The sequence below is a fragment of the Artemia franciscana genome, chromosome 13, assembly GCF_032884065.1.
Source record: "Artemia franciscana chromosome 13, ASM3288406v1, whole genome shotgun sequence".
NCBI classification, from domain to species: domain Eukaryota; kingdom Metazoa; phylum Arthropoda; class Branchiopoda; order Anostraca; family Artemiidae; genus Artemia; species Artemia franciscana.
This window is the reverse complement of record NC_088875.1, coordinates 36,134,255-36,155,630: the sequence shown is the minus strand read 5'-3', so window position 1 is coordinate 36,155,630 and position 21,376 is coordinate 36,134,255. Positions and strand designations below refer to the sequence as shown.

At 35.6% G+C, this 21,376-nt stretch overlaps 1 protein-coding gene across 6 annotated transcripts in view; it reads left to right on the top strand.

Moving 5' to 3' along the window:
- The window catches only part of LOC136034883 (histone-lysine N-methyltransferase, H3 lysine-79 specific-like), an 80,971-nt gene continuing 59,595 nt past the window's right edge, over positions 1-21,376 (top strand). For 5 of the 6 annotated variants that reach the window (XR_010619266.1, XR_010619267.1, XR_010619268.1 and 2 more), the window contains exons 1-2: positions 18-171; positions 17,570-17,688. Coding sequence is in view for 3 of the 6 variants with exons in the window: in XM_065716372.1 (XP_065572444.1) it covers positions 82-171; positions 17,570-17,688 (209 nt within the window). In the remaining 3 variants the exon portion in view is untranslated. Of the gene's footprint in view, positions 172-17,569; positions 17,689-21,376 lie in introns of all 6 variants that reach the window. The other variant, XM_065716371.1, reaches the window with a different exon arrangement.

The following is a 21,376-nucleotide window of genomic DNA, read 5'->3' as shown; positions in this document are numbered from 1 at the left end:
CCTTTTTAGAAGATGTAGCTCAAATTTTTAAACATGAAGGAAAATGGTCAATAACAAAAGCTGAAGTTTTAGTTTTTGGACATGGCTCAAGGGGCTGAACTGAAGCTCCATAGCCCTGCTGGAGGAGAACCTGCTATCTATGCTTGGCCACTAAATGTTGGTCATGGAAAGGTCTGTATGAATTGAGCTGGTGGGTTTTGAAAAAACTTATCTTAGGCTGATAGTAGACAAATTATATTGTTTTAAAGTTTAAATTAAAGTTTTACTTTCCTTGCTAGGTGATAAATAAATATAATTGTATGTCACTTTCAATTCTCTTCCCAATATGATAAGCCTAATCTAGGCTAGACCTAATTGCAACCTTCACAATTTGGAAAACTTTCTATTTAGCCTAACTCACTAGTGAGAGGCAGGATTCTAGTTTAGCTACTATTTATATGATAATTGTTTAGTTTCATCACAAGCTGTCTAAATTCAAAATTATGCTGCAAAGCAGCATAGTTTCCATACTATAGCATTTAGAAAAACTGATTCTAGAAGCACATCCATTTCTGGTTGACCCTCCTCCTCCATGGGGCAAACTAAAAATGAGTAAAGTGGGCTTGCTTACAGGTAACATTGCCTATAGAGTCAAGCATATTAGTCCAAGTGCCCCATTGGAAGCAGGACAAGGTCTGTATTCTATATTTATTTAATAAATATAGAATACAGACCTCACCCCACTGCCTGCAGGGCTCATGGACTATAATGGTTTGCTCTATAGGTAATGTTATATGTAAGCAAAATTGGAGGTTTGTTTTGTTCACAAACAGCTGGCTAGTTTAAACTTGAAAGTTAAAGTGAACCATCTTGGATATGAACATTAATGGATGCATGAGATTTTTAATTATTTTTTGACTTCCTACTATACAGAAATTACCAGTGATAACTAGAATTAGTATTTCAAATATAATTTCATTCATATTGTACAACCCCAACTTTTCCCTTGGCTTCAAAACCCTGCCCACTTTACACATTTATATATATATATATATATATATATATATATATATATATATATATATATATATATATATATATATATATATATATATATATATATATATATATATGTCAAATTAACCATCTGGTGGTGTATCATTCCCTCCTCCCTAAGAATAACTCTGATCTCATTAGTGAGTTAACTGGTGAGATGGTCCTATACAAACACTTAAATGACAAAATTCTTATTTGAAATTGCCTACACCTAGGCTATGAAGCAGTTTTTCTATTAATCACATCAGGCCTCATTTTCATACTCAGTCTAGTTATTGTTGAAACTTCAACTAGTGCCCCTGAAATATCAATTAGTTCTGATTTAATTTCTTTCTCTTCTATGGATAGGTCAACCCTATAAGGGATGTATTTAAGAAACTTAGTGTCTGTTGTGGACACAGCAGTAATCAGAGTTCTAGGAATAAGGATCTGGTTTGATCTTTGCAGATTTGGTTTGGAGCAAGTGCAGATGAGAGAAATAATTTGGTAAATTTATAGCAAACCATATAACTGGCTTTCATATAAAGTCAATATACCACTTGATGCCTTTTTTTATGTTCTTTACAAATATAATAATTACTTCTACCTTAAATTCAGGTTTAAGCACCTTTTTAGCTCTTGAAATGACAAATTTCCAAAAAATTATGACAGTTCATACAACTGACTTACCAATAAAGTACACATACCACTTGATGCCTTTTTTTATTTTCTTTACAAATATAATAATTGCTTCTGCCACAAATCCAAATTTAAGCACTTTTTAAGATCTTAAAGATGACAAATTTTCAATTAAAGTACAAGTTGTTGTTGTTTCTGACAAAATAATACTATGTTTTCTCCATGCCATTTTTGACAAAATACTACTATATTTTCTCAGTGCTAAAATTATTTATAATAAGGTTAGTTTAGGTAAATTACCTTAAATTGCAGCTTGGAGCAATCTAAGGATTTTTGTAGAAACTCCAGAGTTGATAATACATGACACATAGTAAGGTTAGGTTAAGTTAAAAAGTGCTTAAATCTGAATTTAAGGTAGAAGCAATTATGATATTCATAGAGAGCATAAAAAAAGGCATTGAGTGGTATATTCACTTTATACAAAAGCCAGTTATATCGTTTACTACAAATTTAACAATAAATCTACTGACCCACTTTGGTAGAAAGTATTTCAAAATTCACTTCTGTAAATGAGAAAATTGCTTTTCCAACTGCCTAGGAGTATTCTGTTGTCAGAGGTTGCCCATCATTTTTCTTTATTGATACAATGTGGCAATTAGTTACCTTTTATAGAGAAGGATGAGGCAGGGATGGAGATACCCAATATCTTTTTCTTGATGAAGAGGTAGAGGATGTGTTGACCAAGTTTTCACTCTTAGGTTAATAATTGAGAAGTCCCTTTGTTGTCAAACACCTTTGGTCCTCAGTTTTATTGATTATGAGCAAGCTTTTGATTCTGTTGATAGAAGAGCATTAACAAAGATCTTATTGTTATATGGTATACCAGAAAAATACATTAAAGTGATTTGTGCCATGTACAAGAATAATACTGCTGCAGTTAAGGTAGGAAATGAGGTTGGCAACTGGTTTGTATTAAATCAGGGTTGTGTTCTATCCCTCTTTATATGGATCATTTTGATGGACTTTGTCTTAAGGAGCACAGGAAAGGCAATTGGAGACCATGGAATCAAATGGGGAGGTAAAATGCTCCTGGACTTACATTATGCTGATGATTTAAGCATATTAGATGAAAGTGTGAGCAAAATGAATGAAGTTTTAGAGGTTTTGCAAGTTCAGGGTGCTAAAATAAGCTTGAAAATTAAGGTTAAGAAGACTAAGTCACTAAGGCTAGGAATAAGTGAAGATGAACAGGTGACATTAGGTAACAAAAAGATTGATCAGGTTGAGAGCTTCAGTTACCTCGGTAGTATTATTAGTAAAGATGGTGGGAACAGTGAAGATGTTAAAAGTAGAATAGCTAATGCTCAGGGTGTTTTTTTCACAGTTAAAAAAAAGTTTGGAAAAATAGAAAGATAAGTATGCAAACTAAGATTAAAATATTGGAAGCTACAGTGATGACAGTGGTCAAATATGGTTCTGAAGCATGGGCGCTCCAAAAAGCAGATGAATATTTACTAGATGTTTTCCAGAGAAATTGCCTATGGATTGTTCTGGGTACCTGGCTGATTGACCATATTTCAAACAGTAGGCTGTATGAAAAATGTGGTTCAATCCCGCTTTTTAGGGCTATAATGAAAGAAAGGTTGAGATTGCTAGGCCATATTCTATGGATGAAGGATGACAGATTACCAAAGATTGTCCTTTTTGGCCAATCGTCTGGGGCTACATGGAAAGCAGGTTGTCCTTGTCTGGGTTGGGAGGATGTCATAAATAAAGATTTAAAGGAAATGGGAACTTCCTGGGAGTATGTAAAGAGGGAGGCTTTAAATAGATTACGTTGGAGGAAGAGTGTGCATAGCTGTGTTGGCCTCAGGTGGCTTGGTGCTGCAGTGAGTTATTAGTAGTAGTAGTAGTTTTCTTGATGAGGGATGATACAGGGATGGATGTGAAATCAGCATGGGATTGTGTTAGACTACACTAGATCCTTAGCTGGGTTTCTTGGTTGGTATTCCATAATAAATCCCTGAGAAAAGTACAAGAAACTAACCACAAAGCTCCCTTGGGTATGAGAATGACTTTGCTACTGCTACACAGTGGCCAATACTGCTACCACTACTATAACTATTGTTACTACTGAAGCCAAGGGTATAAGATGGAGCTTTCTGGGAAGCTTAATCAAAATACACTATGAGCATATAGATTATTGAAAGAGGTGTACAGTTCCAGCAATGTCTCATTAACAGTTATTATGCTAACCAAAGACAAAATGAGCATACTACTGCTATTACAATTACTGCTACTAGTGAGGCTGATCATATTTAGGTGAAACCTTTCAGAAATGCTTAGAGGAATTTTCCACTGAATCAAATCACACTAAATGCATACAGCTTAGAATATTAAGCTGAAACTCTCAGGACATGTTGAGGGAGATGCTGAACTAACTAAAAGGCACTTTGTGCCTGTTACCACTATTGCTGCTGTCAGTACTGCTATGGCTACTACTACCAAGGATAAGGGTATTGAGGTAAAACTTTTACAGAATATTTAGGGGTATGTTGAACTAAATCAAAATGTATCATATGATCTGATGTTCTCATAAGGATGTATGAGCACTTTCTCAGGAACTTCTCAGAGTATTAAGTTCAAATTTTTAGGGCTTGTTGACAGGGATGTTGAACTAAGCAAAAGGCTTATGTGGTCTGTGCATACTTCTTCTGCTATTACAGCTGCTAATTCTACTACTATTCCTACTAAAACTACTACTACTGAAGCTAAGGTTACAAAATTGAAACTTTGAGGGAATGTTTTGAGGGACATTGAACTAAATCAAAACAGCATATTGTCAAAAAAGCACATCTTGAACATGCCAGAATTGGTGTAGGGCAGTTTTGCCTCCCAATTTTGGGCCATACGCCACTTAGGCATTTCTATATCACAACCCCTCCCCCCTTTGTGACATTTAAACTTTGCTGTTTTGAAAATTTTACATTTATTTGCTGGAAGAAAGCTCTAAAGGCCATTAACTTAGTAATTTCTTAGGTTGTCCTCTAAGCATATTTTATGCTAATGAATAATATTTTCTATGTAAAACAACCTTTATATAATGCATGGCTTTATTGCAGTACTATCATGTATCTTTTTTTGCTCTTTAAATGCATATAAGTCTAACCTTATTCACATTAAAATAATTTTTTCAAAATTAAGGCCCTGAAGTATAGTCAGCTAAAGAATGCACATCCTGCCCATAACCCACCAAAATATTACCATGTCCCTCCAGTGGGGTCTGCACCCCATGTTGGGAATCATGGGTCTAGGGTAATGAGCTGAAGTAATGGTAATGAAGTGAGCTGAAGTAGGGTAATGAAATGAAACTCTCAAGGCTTGTTAAGGGGAATGTTGAACTAACAAACAGGCACTTTGTAGGAATGTAAGAAAGATGTTATAATTCAGGTTATTAAAAAAATGTAACAGCTATAGCCTAGAGAAAGCCAAGAGTATTAGTTGAAACGTTGAGTGTATATTAAGGGGGATGTCGAACCAAGGTACTATGTGCATACTACTACTGATACTTCTACTACTATGAAAGTGTGTTAAGGAGAAATTTTCAGGAAATGTTGAATGGTATTTTTAATTCAGTACTACAACTACTACTACTGCTATTACAGCTGCTAATTCTACTACTATTTCTACTACAACTACTACTACTGAAGCTAAGCTTACAAAATTGAAACTTTGAGGGAATGTTTTGAGGGAATGTTTTGAGGGACATTGAACTAAATCAAAACATACCTTGTGTATGCTGATTGTTAAAAAAGCATATCTTGAATATGCCAGAATTGGTGTAGGGCAGTTTTTGCCTCCCAATTTTGGGCCATACACCACTTAGGCATTTCTATATCACAACCCCTCCCCCCTTTGTGACATTTAAACTTTGTTGTTTTGAAAATTTTACATTTATTTGCTAGAAGAAAGCTTTAAAGGCCATTAACTTAGTAATTTCTTAGGTTGTCCTCTAAGCATATTTTATGCTAATGAATAATATTTTCTATGTAAAACAACCTTTATATAATGCATGGCTTTATTGCAGTACTATCATGTATCTTTTTTTGCTCTTTAAATGCATATAAGTCTAACCTTATTCACATTAAAATAATTTTTTCAAAATTAAGGCCCTGAAGTATAGTCAGCTAAAGAATGCACATCCTGCCCATAACCCACCAAAATATTACCATGCCCCACCAATGGGGTCTGCACCCCATGTTGGGAATCATGGGTATAGGGTAATGAGCTGAAGTAATGGTAATGAATTGAGCTGAAGTAGGGTAATGAAATGAAACTCTCAGGGCTTGTTAAGGGGAATGTTGAACTAACAAATAGGCACTTTGTGGGAATGTAAGAACGATGTTAAAATTCAGTTTATTAAAAGAATGTAACAGCTATACCCTAGAGATAGCCAAGAGTATTAGTTGAAACTTTGAGTGTATATTAAGGGAGATGTTGAACCAAGGTACTATGTGCATACTACTACTGATACTTCTACTACTATGAAAGTGTGTTAAGGAGAAATTTTCAGGAAATGTTGAATGGTATTTTTAATTAAATTGAAACACCCTATGTGTATGCAGACTGTCAAAAAGGCATATCAGCAGTATCTTCAGAACAGACTAGATTACTAGGTTGAAACTTTCATGGGGTATTGAATTAATAAAAATGGATTATGTGCATAGTACAACTATAAGCTGTAGTAGTAGTATACTTCTGCCTCTGCTATTAGTATTACTATTACTAAGGCTAATGGTATTCATTTGCAACTTATAGAGACTATTGGGCAGAAGTTAGGCTGTCCCTCGTCAATATTTGGCTGCTTACGCTGAAGTTTTACTTTATTTTCCAATTATTTAAGAAAGGCTCCTGAAACACAATGACAATTTGATTAGAATAATAAGCTTTTTTAGAAGTTCAAAAATACTTTAGCATAAAGAGCAAGGTATTGTGGATGGGGAAATATCCCTCATATACATAATTATTTTGCTTTGTTTTAAGTTTTAATGTTCCTCCTTTCTTTCAGTTGAAAAAACTCTTTTTTGTTATTTAATTTATTTTTTATATAATGCCAGGAAGCGGCCCACTATCTATGGACAATTCTTTTCTCCCACTAAAATTCACTCATGGAAAAATTCTCCCGTGTAGCCCCCCACCCTGCCAGACCCCAGCCCTCCCCCACTTCCAGGGCCGCTGATATCACTACCACTTTTGCTAGTACTTCTAGTGCTACTATTGCTGCTACTATTGAATTAAATCAGAATAGTATAAGTGCATCTAGGTTGCCAAAAAAGACCAGGTTGCCAAGATATGCAGGCAGGATATCTTAGGAATGGCAAAGGATATAAAGTAGAAGCTATCAGTGAAGTTTATGTTGGTTTAAAGCTAAATCAAAAGGCACTATTTCCATGCTGGTTGTCAGTAACACATATCAGACTTGATACTCCCCCCCAACTCCTCCAAAGAGAGCGGATCTGGTCTGATTATGTCAGTCATGAATCTTGGACTTGTGGTTATTCTTCCCACCAAGGTTCATCCCGATCTCTCCACTCTTAGCCTTTTCCAAAATTTCCTCCCCCCCCAACTATCCCCCATGATACTGGATCCGGTCGGGATTTAAATTAAGAGATCTGAGTTATGAGATCAATCTGAATATGAAATTTCATTAAGATCTGATCACTCCTTTGTAAGTTAAAAATACCTCATTTTTTCTAATTTTTCAGAATTAAGCCCCCCCCCCCCACTTCCCAAAGAGAGCGGATCCGTTCTGATTATGTCTGTGATGTATCTAGGACTTGTGCTTATTCTTCCCACCAAGTTTCATCCTGATCTCCCCACTCTAAGTCTTTTCCAAAATTTACAGTACCCCCTCCCCAACTCCCCCCAGTGATACTGGATCCGGTCAGGATTTAAAATGAGAGATTTGAGTTATGAAGTCCTTCTTAATGTGGAATTTCATTACGATCCGATCACTCCTTTGTAAGTTAAAAATGTCTCATTTTTTCTAATTTTTCAGAATTACCCCCCCCCCGAATCCCCCAAAGAGAGTGGATCCATTCCGGTTATGTCAATCACGTGTCTTATTTTACCACCAGATTTCATCCCGACCTCTCCACTCTAAGCTTTTCCCAAGATTTTAGATTTCCCTGTCCAACTCCCCCCAATGTCACCAGATCCAGTCGGGATTTAAAATAATAGCTCTGAGACACAGTATCCTTCTAAATGTCAAATTTCATTAAGGTCTGGTCACCTGTTCGTAAGTTAAAAATACCTCATTTTTTCTAATTTTTCTGAATTAAATTTTTCTAATTAAATACCAAGTGCCATAAAAAAACAAAACAAACATAAACTATAATAAATAATTAAATCAAGCTCAAGTGAGCAAAAACTATGAGGAGTAGGGCTGATACCCCTCATGTCTTATAAAGAATACAACATAATTAATACTTTACTAAAAACAAAATACATTTTAAATATTTTGTCTTTTTCTAAATTTTAATAAATACAATATACTAAGACTTTCAGTAATTAATATCAGTGTTTATATTAAGTGTCAAGCTTCATTTGCTTATTTTTTCAGTATTTAAATAAAAAACAAAAAATAAAACAAGTTTATTAAAGAAAAGTATAGAGCAAAGTTATGTCTTGAGGAAAAAAAAATAATAACTACAGAAAAAAACAGAAATTATAATGAACATTGAACTAAAAGTTAAAAGAAACAGGCATTAGACATTATAAAAAAATGAAACCAATAATGAACTTATAATGTACCAAAAATAAAACTGATATTCAACTCAGAATAGAAAAAAATTACTAGATATATGAACTGGGAAGTCGTCCCCCTTGCACCCCAATTACAATGCCAGTCTTGTTTGCGCTTTAATGAAAGCAATATTATAACAAAAGCAAAACAAAAAAAAATGGCTGTTTTCACCAACAAAAACTCAAGGCAGTATCCACAGTGTACAGTTTACAGTGCTTCCTCCCCCCTCCATCATCTGAAGGTTAGATTCTACTTGTCTGATACTATAATAAAGTATCAGACATATAAAGTTTATATGACAACCCCTTTCATAAAAACCTTATATTTTAATAATGGACAACTAGTATAAATTATAGTTTTGCCCTGAGAGCTATGGGGGGGGGGGGTATTACAACCCTAAATACATAATTACTGGACCTTTGAACTGTGTTAAGGAAAATGGCTATCCCAATATTTTGATTGGATGTGTTTGTAGAAATGATGGACATGGGGGTGCTGGTTGCCCTCCAATCACCTTTAAATCTTAAAAGGGGAACTAGAAATTTCAATTTCCAATCGAATGAGCTCCTGAAGTTTTTAAGACAACTCCTTCTATACGAAGTGTCTTGGTCAGGCAGAAAAGTGTGCACATTGTGACCATTTTGCTCTTTCCTTATGCAGTGCTATTGTGCTACCTATGATCTTGGTTATGGTGGTGTTTTTTTTTTCATTGTTTTTAGATATAAAAACACATGGATCGAAATAAGAACTGTTTTCAGTAAAGTGCGAATTATATTCTGGTCTCTAGAAGGCATGGGTGTGCCAGCCTTGCTCTTCTTAGTTTTTTCTCGTTGTGAGTATGACTCGTTTGTTTATTATTATATCAGTTCGTTTTGATTTAATCTGTTCTGTTACAGTAAAAGCAGAAATAGTAATAGTAGTAGCCCTGAATATTTCAACTGAATTGCCTCTGTTCTTTTCTAGATATTTCTGAGACATCTTATTGACAACCAGCATGCAAATAGTACCATTTGATTTTGTTTAAAAAAAAACATAGCTTTCCCCTGAAAATTTCTACTTTATGCCTTACCCTAGTCCTAAGATATTCAACCTGGATGTCTTAAAAGCGTTTTCTATTTTGACAACCTTGATGCACTTAATATTTTGATTTACTTTAACATTAACATTAATAGTAACAGTAATATTAGTAGAAGTAGTAGTAGAAAAAGTGGCAGTAATATTGGTTGCCTGGGAAGTTTCACCTTAATACACTAAGGTGTTTCTGGGAAATTGCTTATATACCCCTTTGATAACCCTCATGTACATAGTGTGTTTTGATTCAGTTCCACACAAATCCTCAAGAGTTTTACTAATACCCTTAGTATTAACAGTTGTGGTGGTCATAGTAGTAGAAGTAATGGTAGGAACGTTGGAAGTAGTTTTAGTAGCAGTACTAGCAGTAATAGTATTCAAATTATGCTTTATTGGTCTAGTTCAATGTTTCTTCTTAATGCCTTGATAGTTTCAACCTAATACTTTAATAGGTTTCTGAGATATTGCTAATATGCTTATTTCAAAACATACATGCCAGTAGTGTGTTTAGATTTAACAAAACATCCATCCAAACAGTCTCTGAAAGTTTCACATTAATACCATTAATCATAGTACTAATAGCAGTAGCAGTGATAGTATTACTAATATTTGTAGTAGTAGTATGCAAATAGTGCATCTTTATTAGTGAAACATGCCCCTCAACCATGCCCTGAAAGGTTCAACCTAATACTCTAACCCGTTCTCGAGATGCTACTGATACGCGGTTTTGACAGTCTGTATTCACTTGGAGTATCTCAATTTAACTTAACATCTTTCTCAACATTTTCTGAATATTTCGCCTTAAAACCCTTAGCTTTAGTAGTACTGCTAGTTGTAGTCCTAGTAGTAGCAGTAGTTGTTGTAGTATTAGTAGTATCAGTTGTATGAGTAGTATTAATATGTATACAATGCCTTTTGGTTAGTTCAAAATCCCCCTTAACATGCCCTGAAAGTTTCAGCATTGATAGCATTTGCTATCAATGCAAAACAGCAACAACTTGCAAACAGCAAGGAAAACCGCAACAGCAACGCTTTAAGAAATTTATAATAAAATTTCTTGTGATATTTACCTAGATTTATCAGCAGTCAATTGAACCAATCTTACACCAAACCATCTTCTGGACAACACTGTAGTGTTTTTTTGTGGATGGTGAAGTCCCCCCCTTTGAAAGAGTGCATGCAGTCTGGTTTTATAATATCATTTTTTTCTTCTTCTTTTTGATTGTATTAAAGCTTATTCCAATAGGCAATGCATAGAACACCACCCAAAAAAATCCCCCTGGACCCTACCCCAAGTACCGCCGAAAACATTCAACCCCTTGGCTGGTCAAGTCAACTTTCTCAAAGCTCACATGATGGGTCATTGAATAATACAATGGTGGAAGTCGGGGCGTATGTCACAATACAGGATGATAATGAAAATGAATTTCAAGAGGTCCTATCAAGAAACTCAAAAAAAAGGAAAAAATTCCCCAATCAAAAATAATACCCCTCCTCATGATCCAACATCCCCCTCACAAAACCTTGAAATTTACTTAAAAATCACTCCAGATACCCCCTTTGACATAAAAAAGATAGCTCTCTTGATGGTTGCAATCTTCAAAGTGTTAAAATCAATCTTTTCATTAAACATTAACCGTGATGGAACTCTGCTAATAGCCCTTCAAGATTCTAAATCAGCAGATATATTACAGAATTCAAAATCTCTTCTTAACATACCAATAAAATCTGTTCTCTGGACACCAAACCAAAACCCAACTAAAATAATAGTGTATAACATCCCTCCAGAAATTCCTATTCAGGATCTAAAAGAAGGGCTCTCTGACAGAACTGGTAACCCAATCCCAGTAGCTGATGTAACCCAATTGGGTAAACAAGATGCCAATGGCCAAAAGTTAAGCAAGTCTTTCTTATTCACACTAAGAGAAGAAAATAATAACCTGGATCAGATATTCCTCTTTGGACAAAGGAAACCCCACAAGCCCTACAAGCCAAAACCTATCCAATGCCAAAAATGTTTAAAACTAGGACACACAAAAAACACATGCAGTGAAACATTACATGAATGCAATTCTTGTAAGGACTCCCACTGGAATGACAAATTGTAAAAACAATCAGCCAAAAAGTATCAACTGCAATGGTCCCCACGATTCTACTAATAAAACTTTATGCCCTGTATATAAAAAACGAGCACTAACACTCCAAATAGCAACAGAAAAAAACATACCTTACCCTTTTGCAGCAATGGAAGCAAATGCAGCTCAATCACACCTGACCAAAAACTTTATGAAACCACCCAACCCTCTCACCCACAGACAAACCATTCTACCAAAAGCATCAAGCACCCCCAATAAGACTCTTTCCTCAAAGCAACCAAGCTCACATTCATATAAGAGAGATTCACCCTGGACAAGCCTTCTAGCCTCTGCAAGTAATGATAGAAGATCAGAATGGCCACCTCTCCCAAGTAGAAAAGAATCAGAAGTATTAACGGGATTTAATCAAATTATCAACAAAAAGCCAGATGAAAATCCAAATGAATTAACACCTAACATTTGCCTATTTATACTAAATCCTAATGCAGTACAGTCAATGAACCTAAAACAACCACAAAAAGCCAAAATTATAAGCGAATTGGCAAAATTGTACCTACCCAATCACATGCATATCCAAGCAAAAAAAGATCTTGCTCTGCTCCTAGCAAAGCTAAACATTGATACACAGCAATATGAAAATTAAAACAACAAAGCAGCATATCTCAATACTTCAGTGGAATGTAAGATCACTTTCAGAAAATAAGTTAAATGAACTTTTATCTTTTATGAATAATAATTCCATTGATATTGCTTGCCTTCAAGAAACCCATTTGACTAATAACCAACAAACAAAGTTTCCAGGATATACTATCCTGAGAAAGGATAGGTCTTCACAAAGAAAAGGAGTTGGTATAGCTATAATTTTAAATAATAATATTAACTTTTGCGGTATTAATTTCCCAGATTTTTCAAATGGTGTTGATGGTATTGGTATCAATGTCTGGATAGATAATACAAAAACATACATATTAAGTCTTTATAACCCTAATGGCCAGACTACGGATGCCATGGACTTTTTCACTTATATTACTAATTCTAATATGCAAAAAAAACATAATCATCTGCGGGGATTTTAATGCCCACAGTCTTCTGTGGGGGGATAAACCAGCAAACAAAGCTGGTAAGCTTATTGAAAGATTGATTTCAAATAATGCCGATTTAGCAATTCCTACCCCTCCTAATCTAAATACATATTTTAACCCCAAAAGTGGCAAATTCTCAACTATTGACCTACAAATTGTTTCAATAAATATACTAGATAAAATTTATATTAAGAAAATTGAAAATCTATGCACTGACCATTTTGCAATAGTATCCTCTTTAAATGAACCAGCCAAAATTCTCCCACATATCCCTAAATATGTCAACACCAAAACAAATTGGACCATGTTTAGAAATAAGCTCAATGAAGAAATCCTAAGTTTAACCCAGAAATCTCATACCTCAGTTGTAACTGCTGACACGTATGCTGAAGCTATGACATCAATATTAACAAATGCAGCTAATCAAGCTATCCCCAAAACTTCACCTAGGAAAACCATCCCTAAACACACCCCTAAAGCATGGTGGACAAAGGATTGCCAGATTATGTGTAGAATAAAAAATGCAACTAGGAGAGCATACCTAAAAAAACCATCCCCTGCCACATATTTAAGTAAGTTACAAGCAGAGGCTAACCTCAAGAGAACAATAATTAATGCTAAATGTAATTATTGGAATAATTTTGCAAATAATCTCTCCAGAGAAACATCTGAGCTAAGCATACATAGACTTATAAGCAAAATCTGTGGGAAAAAAACATCCCCCAACCCTCTTATGTATGAACTAATACATGAGAATTCCCACTATGATAATGACATTGATAAGACAAAATTATTTGCCTCCCTTTTCTCAAATAAGCTAACATCAAAAAACAAAAATATCACTACTCAAATCTTGACAAATCCTATTTACCAGCCCCGGCCAGGTTCAGAGTATATAAACCATCCCTTCGCAATACATGAATTGAATAATGCAATACAGCATATAAAGGCCAATGCTACAAGTAGCTATGATGATATACACCCTATATGGATAAAGAATCTTACCCCTTTGTACAAACGGGAGCTCCTAAATTGCTATAACCATGCATGGGCTACATCCACATTCCCTAATAAATGGAAATGTTCATCTCTCCTACCAATTTTAAAGAAAAAGAAACCTAAACATGACCCTGAGTCATATAGACCTATAATGATTACCCCAGTGCTGGGAAAATTAATGGAGAAAATGATTTACCATCGGCCGCTATGGTTTGTTGAGAAGAATAATCTGATACCTCATACTCAAACTGGCTTCAGGAAACACCACTCGTCAACAGATGCTTTCATAATGTTAACAAATGCAATAAATGAATCCCCATCAAAAAATAATGTCCTAACTGCTGCATTCCTAGATTTTGAAGGAGCATATGATAATGTTGACCACCAGATTCTCTTAGTTAAACTTACAAACCTTGAACTACCCCCCAAACTTGTATCCTTCATAAAATCCTTCATAGAAAACAGAAGTTTCATTGTTTGTGTAGGTTCAGCCTCTTCACCCAAAACTTCAATAACCAAAGGCCTTCCACAGGGTGCAGTCCTGAGCTGCCTCCTATTTTCACTATTTCTCTGGGACGTGAACCTCCCACATACCAATCTACAGTACGCTGATGATCTGGTATTATGGGCAACTGGCAATACCTTCCAGATTGCGCATTCAAAGTTGCAAAATGCACTTTTCCAATTTGAAAAGTTTTCTCAAAAGCCCATTTTACCTACTGCACCCACAAAGTCAAAAATTATCCAATTCCACCATAAGCGAAATCATTCCAATGCAAGGCTAACATTAAATGGAATACTTATCCCAGAGGACAATCAAATTAATTATCTAGGGCTCATACTTGACCAAAAACTAAACTTCCGCATCACAAACACAATAAAAAAGTGCTATAGAAAAATAAGAATAATTAAAAGGCTACTAGTCACACCTTGGGGCTGTAATGAGAAAACACTACTCCAATTTTACAAATCATATATAAGACCCCATATTGATTATGGCCTCATAGTTTATGGTGCTTGTGCTAAGACCCACATGCAAAAAATCGAAACAACGCAAAATGATATAATTCGTCTTATATTTGGTCTTAGGAAACCAACAAAAACTAAGTTTCTGCTTACTGAGAGTGGACTATCACCAATAAACGAAAGAAGAAGATCTCTACTAATTAATTACCTAACAAAAATTGAAGCCAATGATTCTCATACCCTGCATAACTGGCTAAGAAATCCATCTATGTTTAGAGGCGTTGCAAATGAATATGCAAATATCCAGAAGAAGTTCCCAGTGCCAGTAAAATCTATTGCACCCACATTCCCCCAAACCCCCCCTTGGAGTTGGTCAATCCCCATAATAAAGACTGACTTCTCAAAGTGGACCAAAGAACTTACCCCCATTTCTTTTATTCAGAAAAAATTTGTCGAGCTAAATAATGTTGCTTATAAAAACCATTTCCAAATTTTTGTAGATGGGTCCAAAATGAATGAGAAAGTGGCAAGCGGAGCATTCTTCCCAACCCATAATATGGCTTTAGGAGAGAGATTACAGGATAATTCATCTGTAATGTCTGCCGAGCTAAATGCCATAATCATGGCATTAGATTTCCTCAGGGTTAATGAATATATGAATGTTAATATTAAAAATATTATTATATATTCTGACTCTTTGTCAAGCCTTGAGCTTCTTTCTTCAGCTTCTCAATATAAGATGGATATTGACACATTTCTTTGTCTTAGGATTATTGATGTTTTTGCTTCAAAAGGTATTTTAACTCATATCCAGTATATTCCAAGCCACTTGGGTATAATAGGTAACCATAAGGCAGATGAAGTAGCAAAAACTGTTTTAAATATTGACCAGCCAAGTGGGAGACCAATCCCCATTAGAGATATTTACCGCTGGAGACTTACAGAGGTACTGCTAAATAATAAGAATCCTACCCTATCACCTTTCCCAAGTAAGCACCTTTCCAAGATTTATGATAGAATTCGGTCGGGTTCAAATGGGCTAAATTTTCAGGCATTTTCATATCAGATCCCTAATTCAAGTGGCGAAGTTCCCTCGTCACCCCTTTGCAGGTCATGTAATCTTAAGAATGAAACAATAGATCATCGCCTATTTGAATGTAATATGCTGACGTCTGCACAGTATACCCTGCGATGTAAAATGTTAGAATACTTCAAACACCACAAAATTCCATTAACAGCCGAGAGTCTTGCTGACCATACTTTCTCGCAGAGCACAGAGCTCAATATATATTCTCTTTTATTTCAACTGCTGGTATCAAAAGATATACTTCAAGAAGTCTGAGCAGATACAAATCATATAAGACAAACCAGCTCCATAGCTCTATCGATCCCACAGAGTGAGCCAAAAGGAAAAGGGCTAAATTCCATCGACTGAAAAGCCCGTCTGCTGAATAAGAAGAAGAAGAAGACTGTTGGAAGCTATGGTGATGACAGTGGTCAAGTATTGTTATGAAGCGTGGGCGGTGAAAAAGAGAGACATATTTGCTAAATGGTTTTCAGAGAAATTGCCTATGGATTGTTTTGGGTAACAGACTGATTGGCTGTATCTCAATCAGTTAACTACGACAAACGTGGTTTAATTATGTCCTTTTCAGCCAACTGTTTAGGGCCAAACGAAAAGCAGGTCGTCCCCAAATGGGGCTGGAGGATGTCTTAACAAAAAATTTAAGGGAAGTAGGAACTTGTTGGGAAGGTTAAGGGAGGATTTGGATAGATTAAGATGGAGGAAGAGCGTTTATAGCTTTGTTTGACTCGGGTGTCTTGGTGCTGCAGTGAGCTATCGTAGTAGTAGTAGTATATGTTAATATTTTAAAAGCCATGGATTTCATTGAATTTACTTTATAAACAGACATAAATTAGTAACACTATCAAATAACAAGTGACATAAATTAGTATTCACTAATTTATTTTTGCAGTTTACCAATGATTTATGTGATAATATTGTCATGGTATAAATTATTTTCTGTTGTAGACGTCTTCCATGATGGAACAGTCAAAATTAAAAAAACAAACTTAACTGACCATAAAGACATCTACTTTCTCCCAAAAAGACACAGTGGTTTACTTTCATGAAAAGAATAAACCTACCAAGGTCTTTCAAAATCTGAGATAATGTATTTGTGACCTGTTATATCTTATACAAAATATACCAGAATATAGTTCAAAAATAAAGTCTTTTTCTTGAGAGAGTGGGTTCTCATGCCAAACTCTCCAGCAAGCTCTCAAAATGTGACTAAAGTTTCAGGTTTTTTCTAAATGTTTTTAAAAAATTCCTCTTTTTAGATCTTTAAAGGTATGAAGGTGACTGACGCCCCTTCTCTTTTCCCCTTTGTGTGTGACTTTGCTTCCCCTTGCTTTCTTTAGAAGTATCGCCTGGTCCTGTGGTGCTTTGTTTATGCATCAAATGCTTTGTTTATGCATTGTGGCAAACTTGGATTGTTTATTGAAGGCTGCAAGTAGAGGACACGTGTTTTAAACTAGAATGGCAGCAATCTCAAGGGTTTGAACAATTAAAAGTTAATCAAACTCTGTCCTTCTATAACGGTTTAGGCCTCATAAACTGGGGGGGGGGGGCAAGATATACGTAAATAATGTTTTAGTGAATAAAGTACCTTAATAGGAGCGTAAAAAAAAAAATAATAGGACTCCAGTGTCTGACAACCAAGGGGTATCTACCTCCCACTCCTTGTCATTGTATAGAAGTGTAACTGCTTTCTGCTCAAGCAAATAAGAAATACGAAAGATTTCGTAGTATCTAGTTTACAGATTGTGCTATAGAGCCACTGTTTTCTGGATCTTCTAATTTTTATGATGGTTTCATGTTCTATCTTAATTAGCAGGATAGGATTGATGGAGCCTTGGAAATCGTTGATACAATCAAACTTGTATGTGAAGATTTTCCTGAGATGAAATACGCAATGGAAAACAATATATTGAGTGACTATGATACAAAGAGGCAAGTTTTTCTTATTTTTACAATCAAATTTCATCTATTCATTTTTGCTATTTGTTTTGTTTCTCTCCTTCCTGTCTGATTTCTGAGTGCATCCCTATTTGAAGTGAGTAACACAAAAAAAAATGTAAGAGAAGTTATTCCACTAGTAATTTTTTGGGTTTCTTCGAGGTCACGACAGTGCAACCATCCTTTGTGATTCATTTTAAGAATCGCCTACCCTGAATTTACGTAGAGTTGAAAGTTATTTAAGCCATATTAAATTTTAGTTTGGGGTTTAATATAGCTTCTAGCAGGTCTAAGTCATCTATTGGAAGGACTAGAAGCATCTTCTCAACTAGCCAATCTACTGAAACTAAGCACTTAGAACTATAATTTTTTAAAAGAGTTTTTAGGTTCACAACTTGCTGTTGTAAATGAAAAAAAAAAAATCGAAAACGAAATGCATCCTGTGCTGAAGTTTTTACTTTCTCTTCTTAGAAGATATATCCACTGAGGGGGAAGAACTATCCTAAGGCCAAAAGTAAGTATTGAATGAGATTTTTAACGATTTGTAAAAGTAAAAAGTACCAAATGTAAGTATTGAATGAGATTTTTAAGATTTGTAACGTTTTTCTTTTATTGCCGAAATGAGTAGTAATGAGTCTATAGATCTGATATGGCCCACAGGCACTACTCTTTTCTTCATTACTGGTTTAAAATCATCTCCAGTGCTGCTATCTATATAAATAAAGTCATGGATGGCTTTATTGTTAACTACCATGCGCTTAGGTATTCCATTAGGCATTTGCACTGTTTGTTTATATGGTTTAATTCTTGTTGTAAATAAACATTTATCTATCTGTCTATCTATCTACAGTTATAGATGGCAACATATTTTCTTTTCCAATGACCCATTTTTCAGCTTCTAAGCAGTTTTCCTTAGAATATATGAATTTTTGTCTGGTGTAGGAATCGAACGCGAGACCCGATGATTTCCTACGATAAAAGAACGATGCTTAAGTCAATTGAGCTAACACGTCATTGATATTATTATGTTCTTAGAAATACATTGTAAGAACATGTTATCAAGACATTGTTCCCGGGTGCCAATCACCTGGTGTTAAGCATCAACGTATCATACCTAGTTAATTGCGGTATTCTCTTTTTGTTGAATTGCGTAATGATTTGACTGCTAAGTATGTTGTTGTTGAAACAATGCAACAATTCCGGCCGCTGCGTTCATCTGGAGAGCATTGCAAAATCATTCATGCTGTATCTTTGTTTTTGAAAGCCAAAATCTGGTCTTGTTGCTATGCCATTGAGATAAATGTTTTCCGGGAACATGCATTTGATTGCCAAGCATGTTGTCTTTGACACAACACAGTGGTTCTGGCCGCTTCGTCCATTGCATCTGGAGAGTATCACGTAATCCTTTTGGCCTTGAGTTTGGGTATAAAACATGGAAATGGTCCAGCTCATTATCATTGGTTAAACTGAGCTTAGTGTCTATATTTCTAATGAAAGAAGTTTGATAAGGATTCTAATGTACCACTGGAAGAGGTTCGTAATCTGAATATTTTTTGTCATATGCTTTTGTTATACTGGATAGTTTTGTCCAGTTTTGTTTTATCAAAACACATTTACAGTTGCCAAATTGTATGTGATTGAATATCATATATCATCTTCAGTTTAAAAAACTCCAAACCCTTCTAGCCATTTTTGAACTTCTGAGTTCAATCCGTGGATTATTTTTTAACCTGGACCTCCAGGGCGAGGTAAAGAGGAATTTCAAATCTGGAAGATCATAAACTCTGCCTTCAGAGGTTTATGATGTTAGCCGTTGAGACGAATCTTATTTATTTTTTATTCTGAACATTTTTTTTTAACTTAAAAATTTTTGTTTTTGAATTTAGGATTTTTTAGTTTTTTGACCCTATAATTTTTTTAACCTTGATTTTTTTTCTTTTTTTGGAACTTAGTTTTTGTATGGTACTTGGTATCTACCAAGAGAGATATAGCAATCGCGAATTCTGTTGGTCAGTCTGTCTGTCCCGGTTTTGCTAGTTTAGGCACTTCCAGGTAAGCTAGGACGACAAAATTTGGCAAGCGTATCAGGAACCAGACCAGATTAAATTAGAAATTGTTGTTTCCCCGATTCGACCATCTGGGGGGAGTGAGGGGACGGTTAAATCGGAAAAATTAGAAACAATGAGGTATTTTTAACTTACGAACGCGTAATAGGATCTTACTGAAATTTGATATTTAGAAGCATATCGTGTCTCAGAGATTTTACTTTAAATCCTAACCGGATCCGGTTACATTGGGGGGAGTTGGGGGGGGAGGAGACCTAAAATCTTGGAAAACGCTTAGAGTGGAGGGATCGGGATGAAACTTGGTGGGAAAATAAGATTAAGTCCTAGATGCGTGATTGACATAACCAGAACGGATCCACTCTATTCTGGGTAGTTGGGGGGGGTTTAATTCTGAAAAATTAGGAAAAATGAGGTATTTTTAACCTACAAAGGAGTGATCGGATCTTAATGAAATTTCATATTTAGAAGGATCTCGTAAATCAGATCTCTTATTTTAAATCCCGACCGGATCCAGCGTCATTGGGGAGGGGGGAAGTTGGGCTGAGGAAATCTTGGAAAACACTTAAAGCGGAGAGATCAGGATGAACCTTGGTGGGAGGAATAAAAACAAGTCCAAGACAAGTGACTGACATAACCAGACCGGATCCGCTCTCTTAGGTGGAGTTGGGGGGGGAGTAAATCGGAAAAATTAGAAAAAATGAGGTATTTGTAACGTACGAACGGGTGATCAGATCTTAATGAAATTTTATATTTAGAAATTCTTGTGCTTTAGAGCTCTCTTTTTAAATCTCGAACTGATCCAGTGACATTGGGGGGAGATGGAGGTGGAAACTAGAATTCTTGGAAAACGTAAAAATTGAGGTATCTTTATCTTACGAATGGGTGATCGGATCTTAACGAAACTTGATATATAGAAGGGTCTCATGTCTCAGATGTTCCATTTTTAATTCGAATCCGATCTTGGGACATCGGGGGTTGGAGGGGGAAACAGAAATCTTGAAAACTGGAAATCTTGGAAAACGCTTAAGAGTGGAGAGATCGGGATGAAACTTGATGTGAAGAATAAGCAAAAGTTTTAGATACATGATTGACATAATTGGAACGGATCCGTTCTCTTTGGGGAAGCTGGGGGGTATTAATTTGGACAATTTGGAAAAAAGAGGTATTTTTAACTTAAGAACAGGCGACCGGATCTTAATGAAATTTGATATTTAGAAGGAAATCATGTCTCAGAGCTCTTATTTTAAATCTCGACCAGATCTGTTGACATTGGGGGGAGTGGGAGGGGGAAACCGGAAAGGTTGGAAAACGCTTAGAGTGGAAAAATCGGGATGAAACTTCGTGGGTAGAATAAGCAAATGTCGTAGATACGTGAGCGACGTAACCGTACTGGATCCACTCTTTTCTGGGGACTTAGGGGGTGGGGTGCAGTGCTTTGGCTAGTTTGGTGCTTCTGGACGTGATAGGATGATGAAAATTGGTAGGCGTGTTAGGGAGCTGCACAATTTGACTTGATAAAGTCGTTTTCCCCGACTCGACTATCTGGGGGGCTGAAGGGAGAGGAAAAATTAGAAAAATGAAGTATTTATAACCTACGAGTGGGTGATTGGATCTTA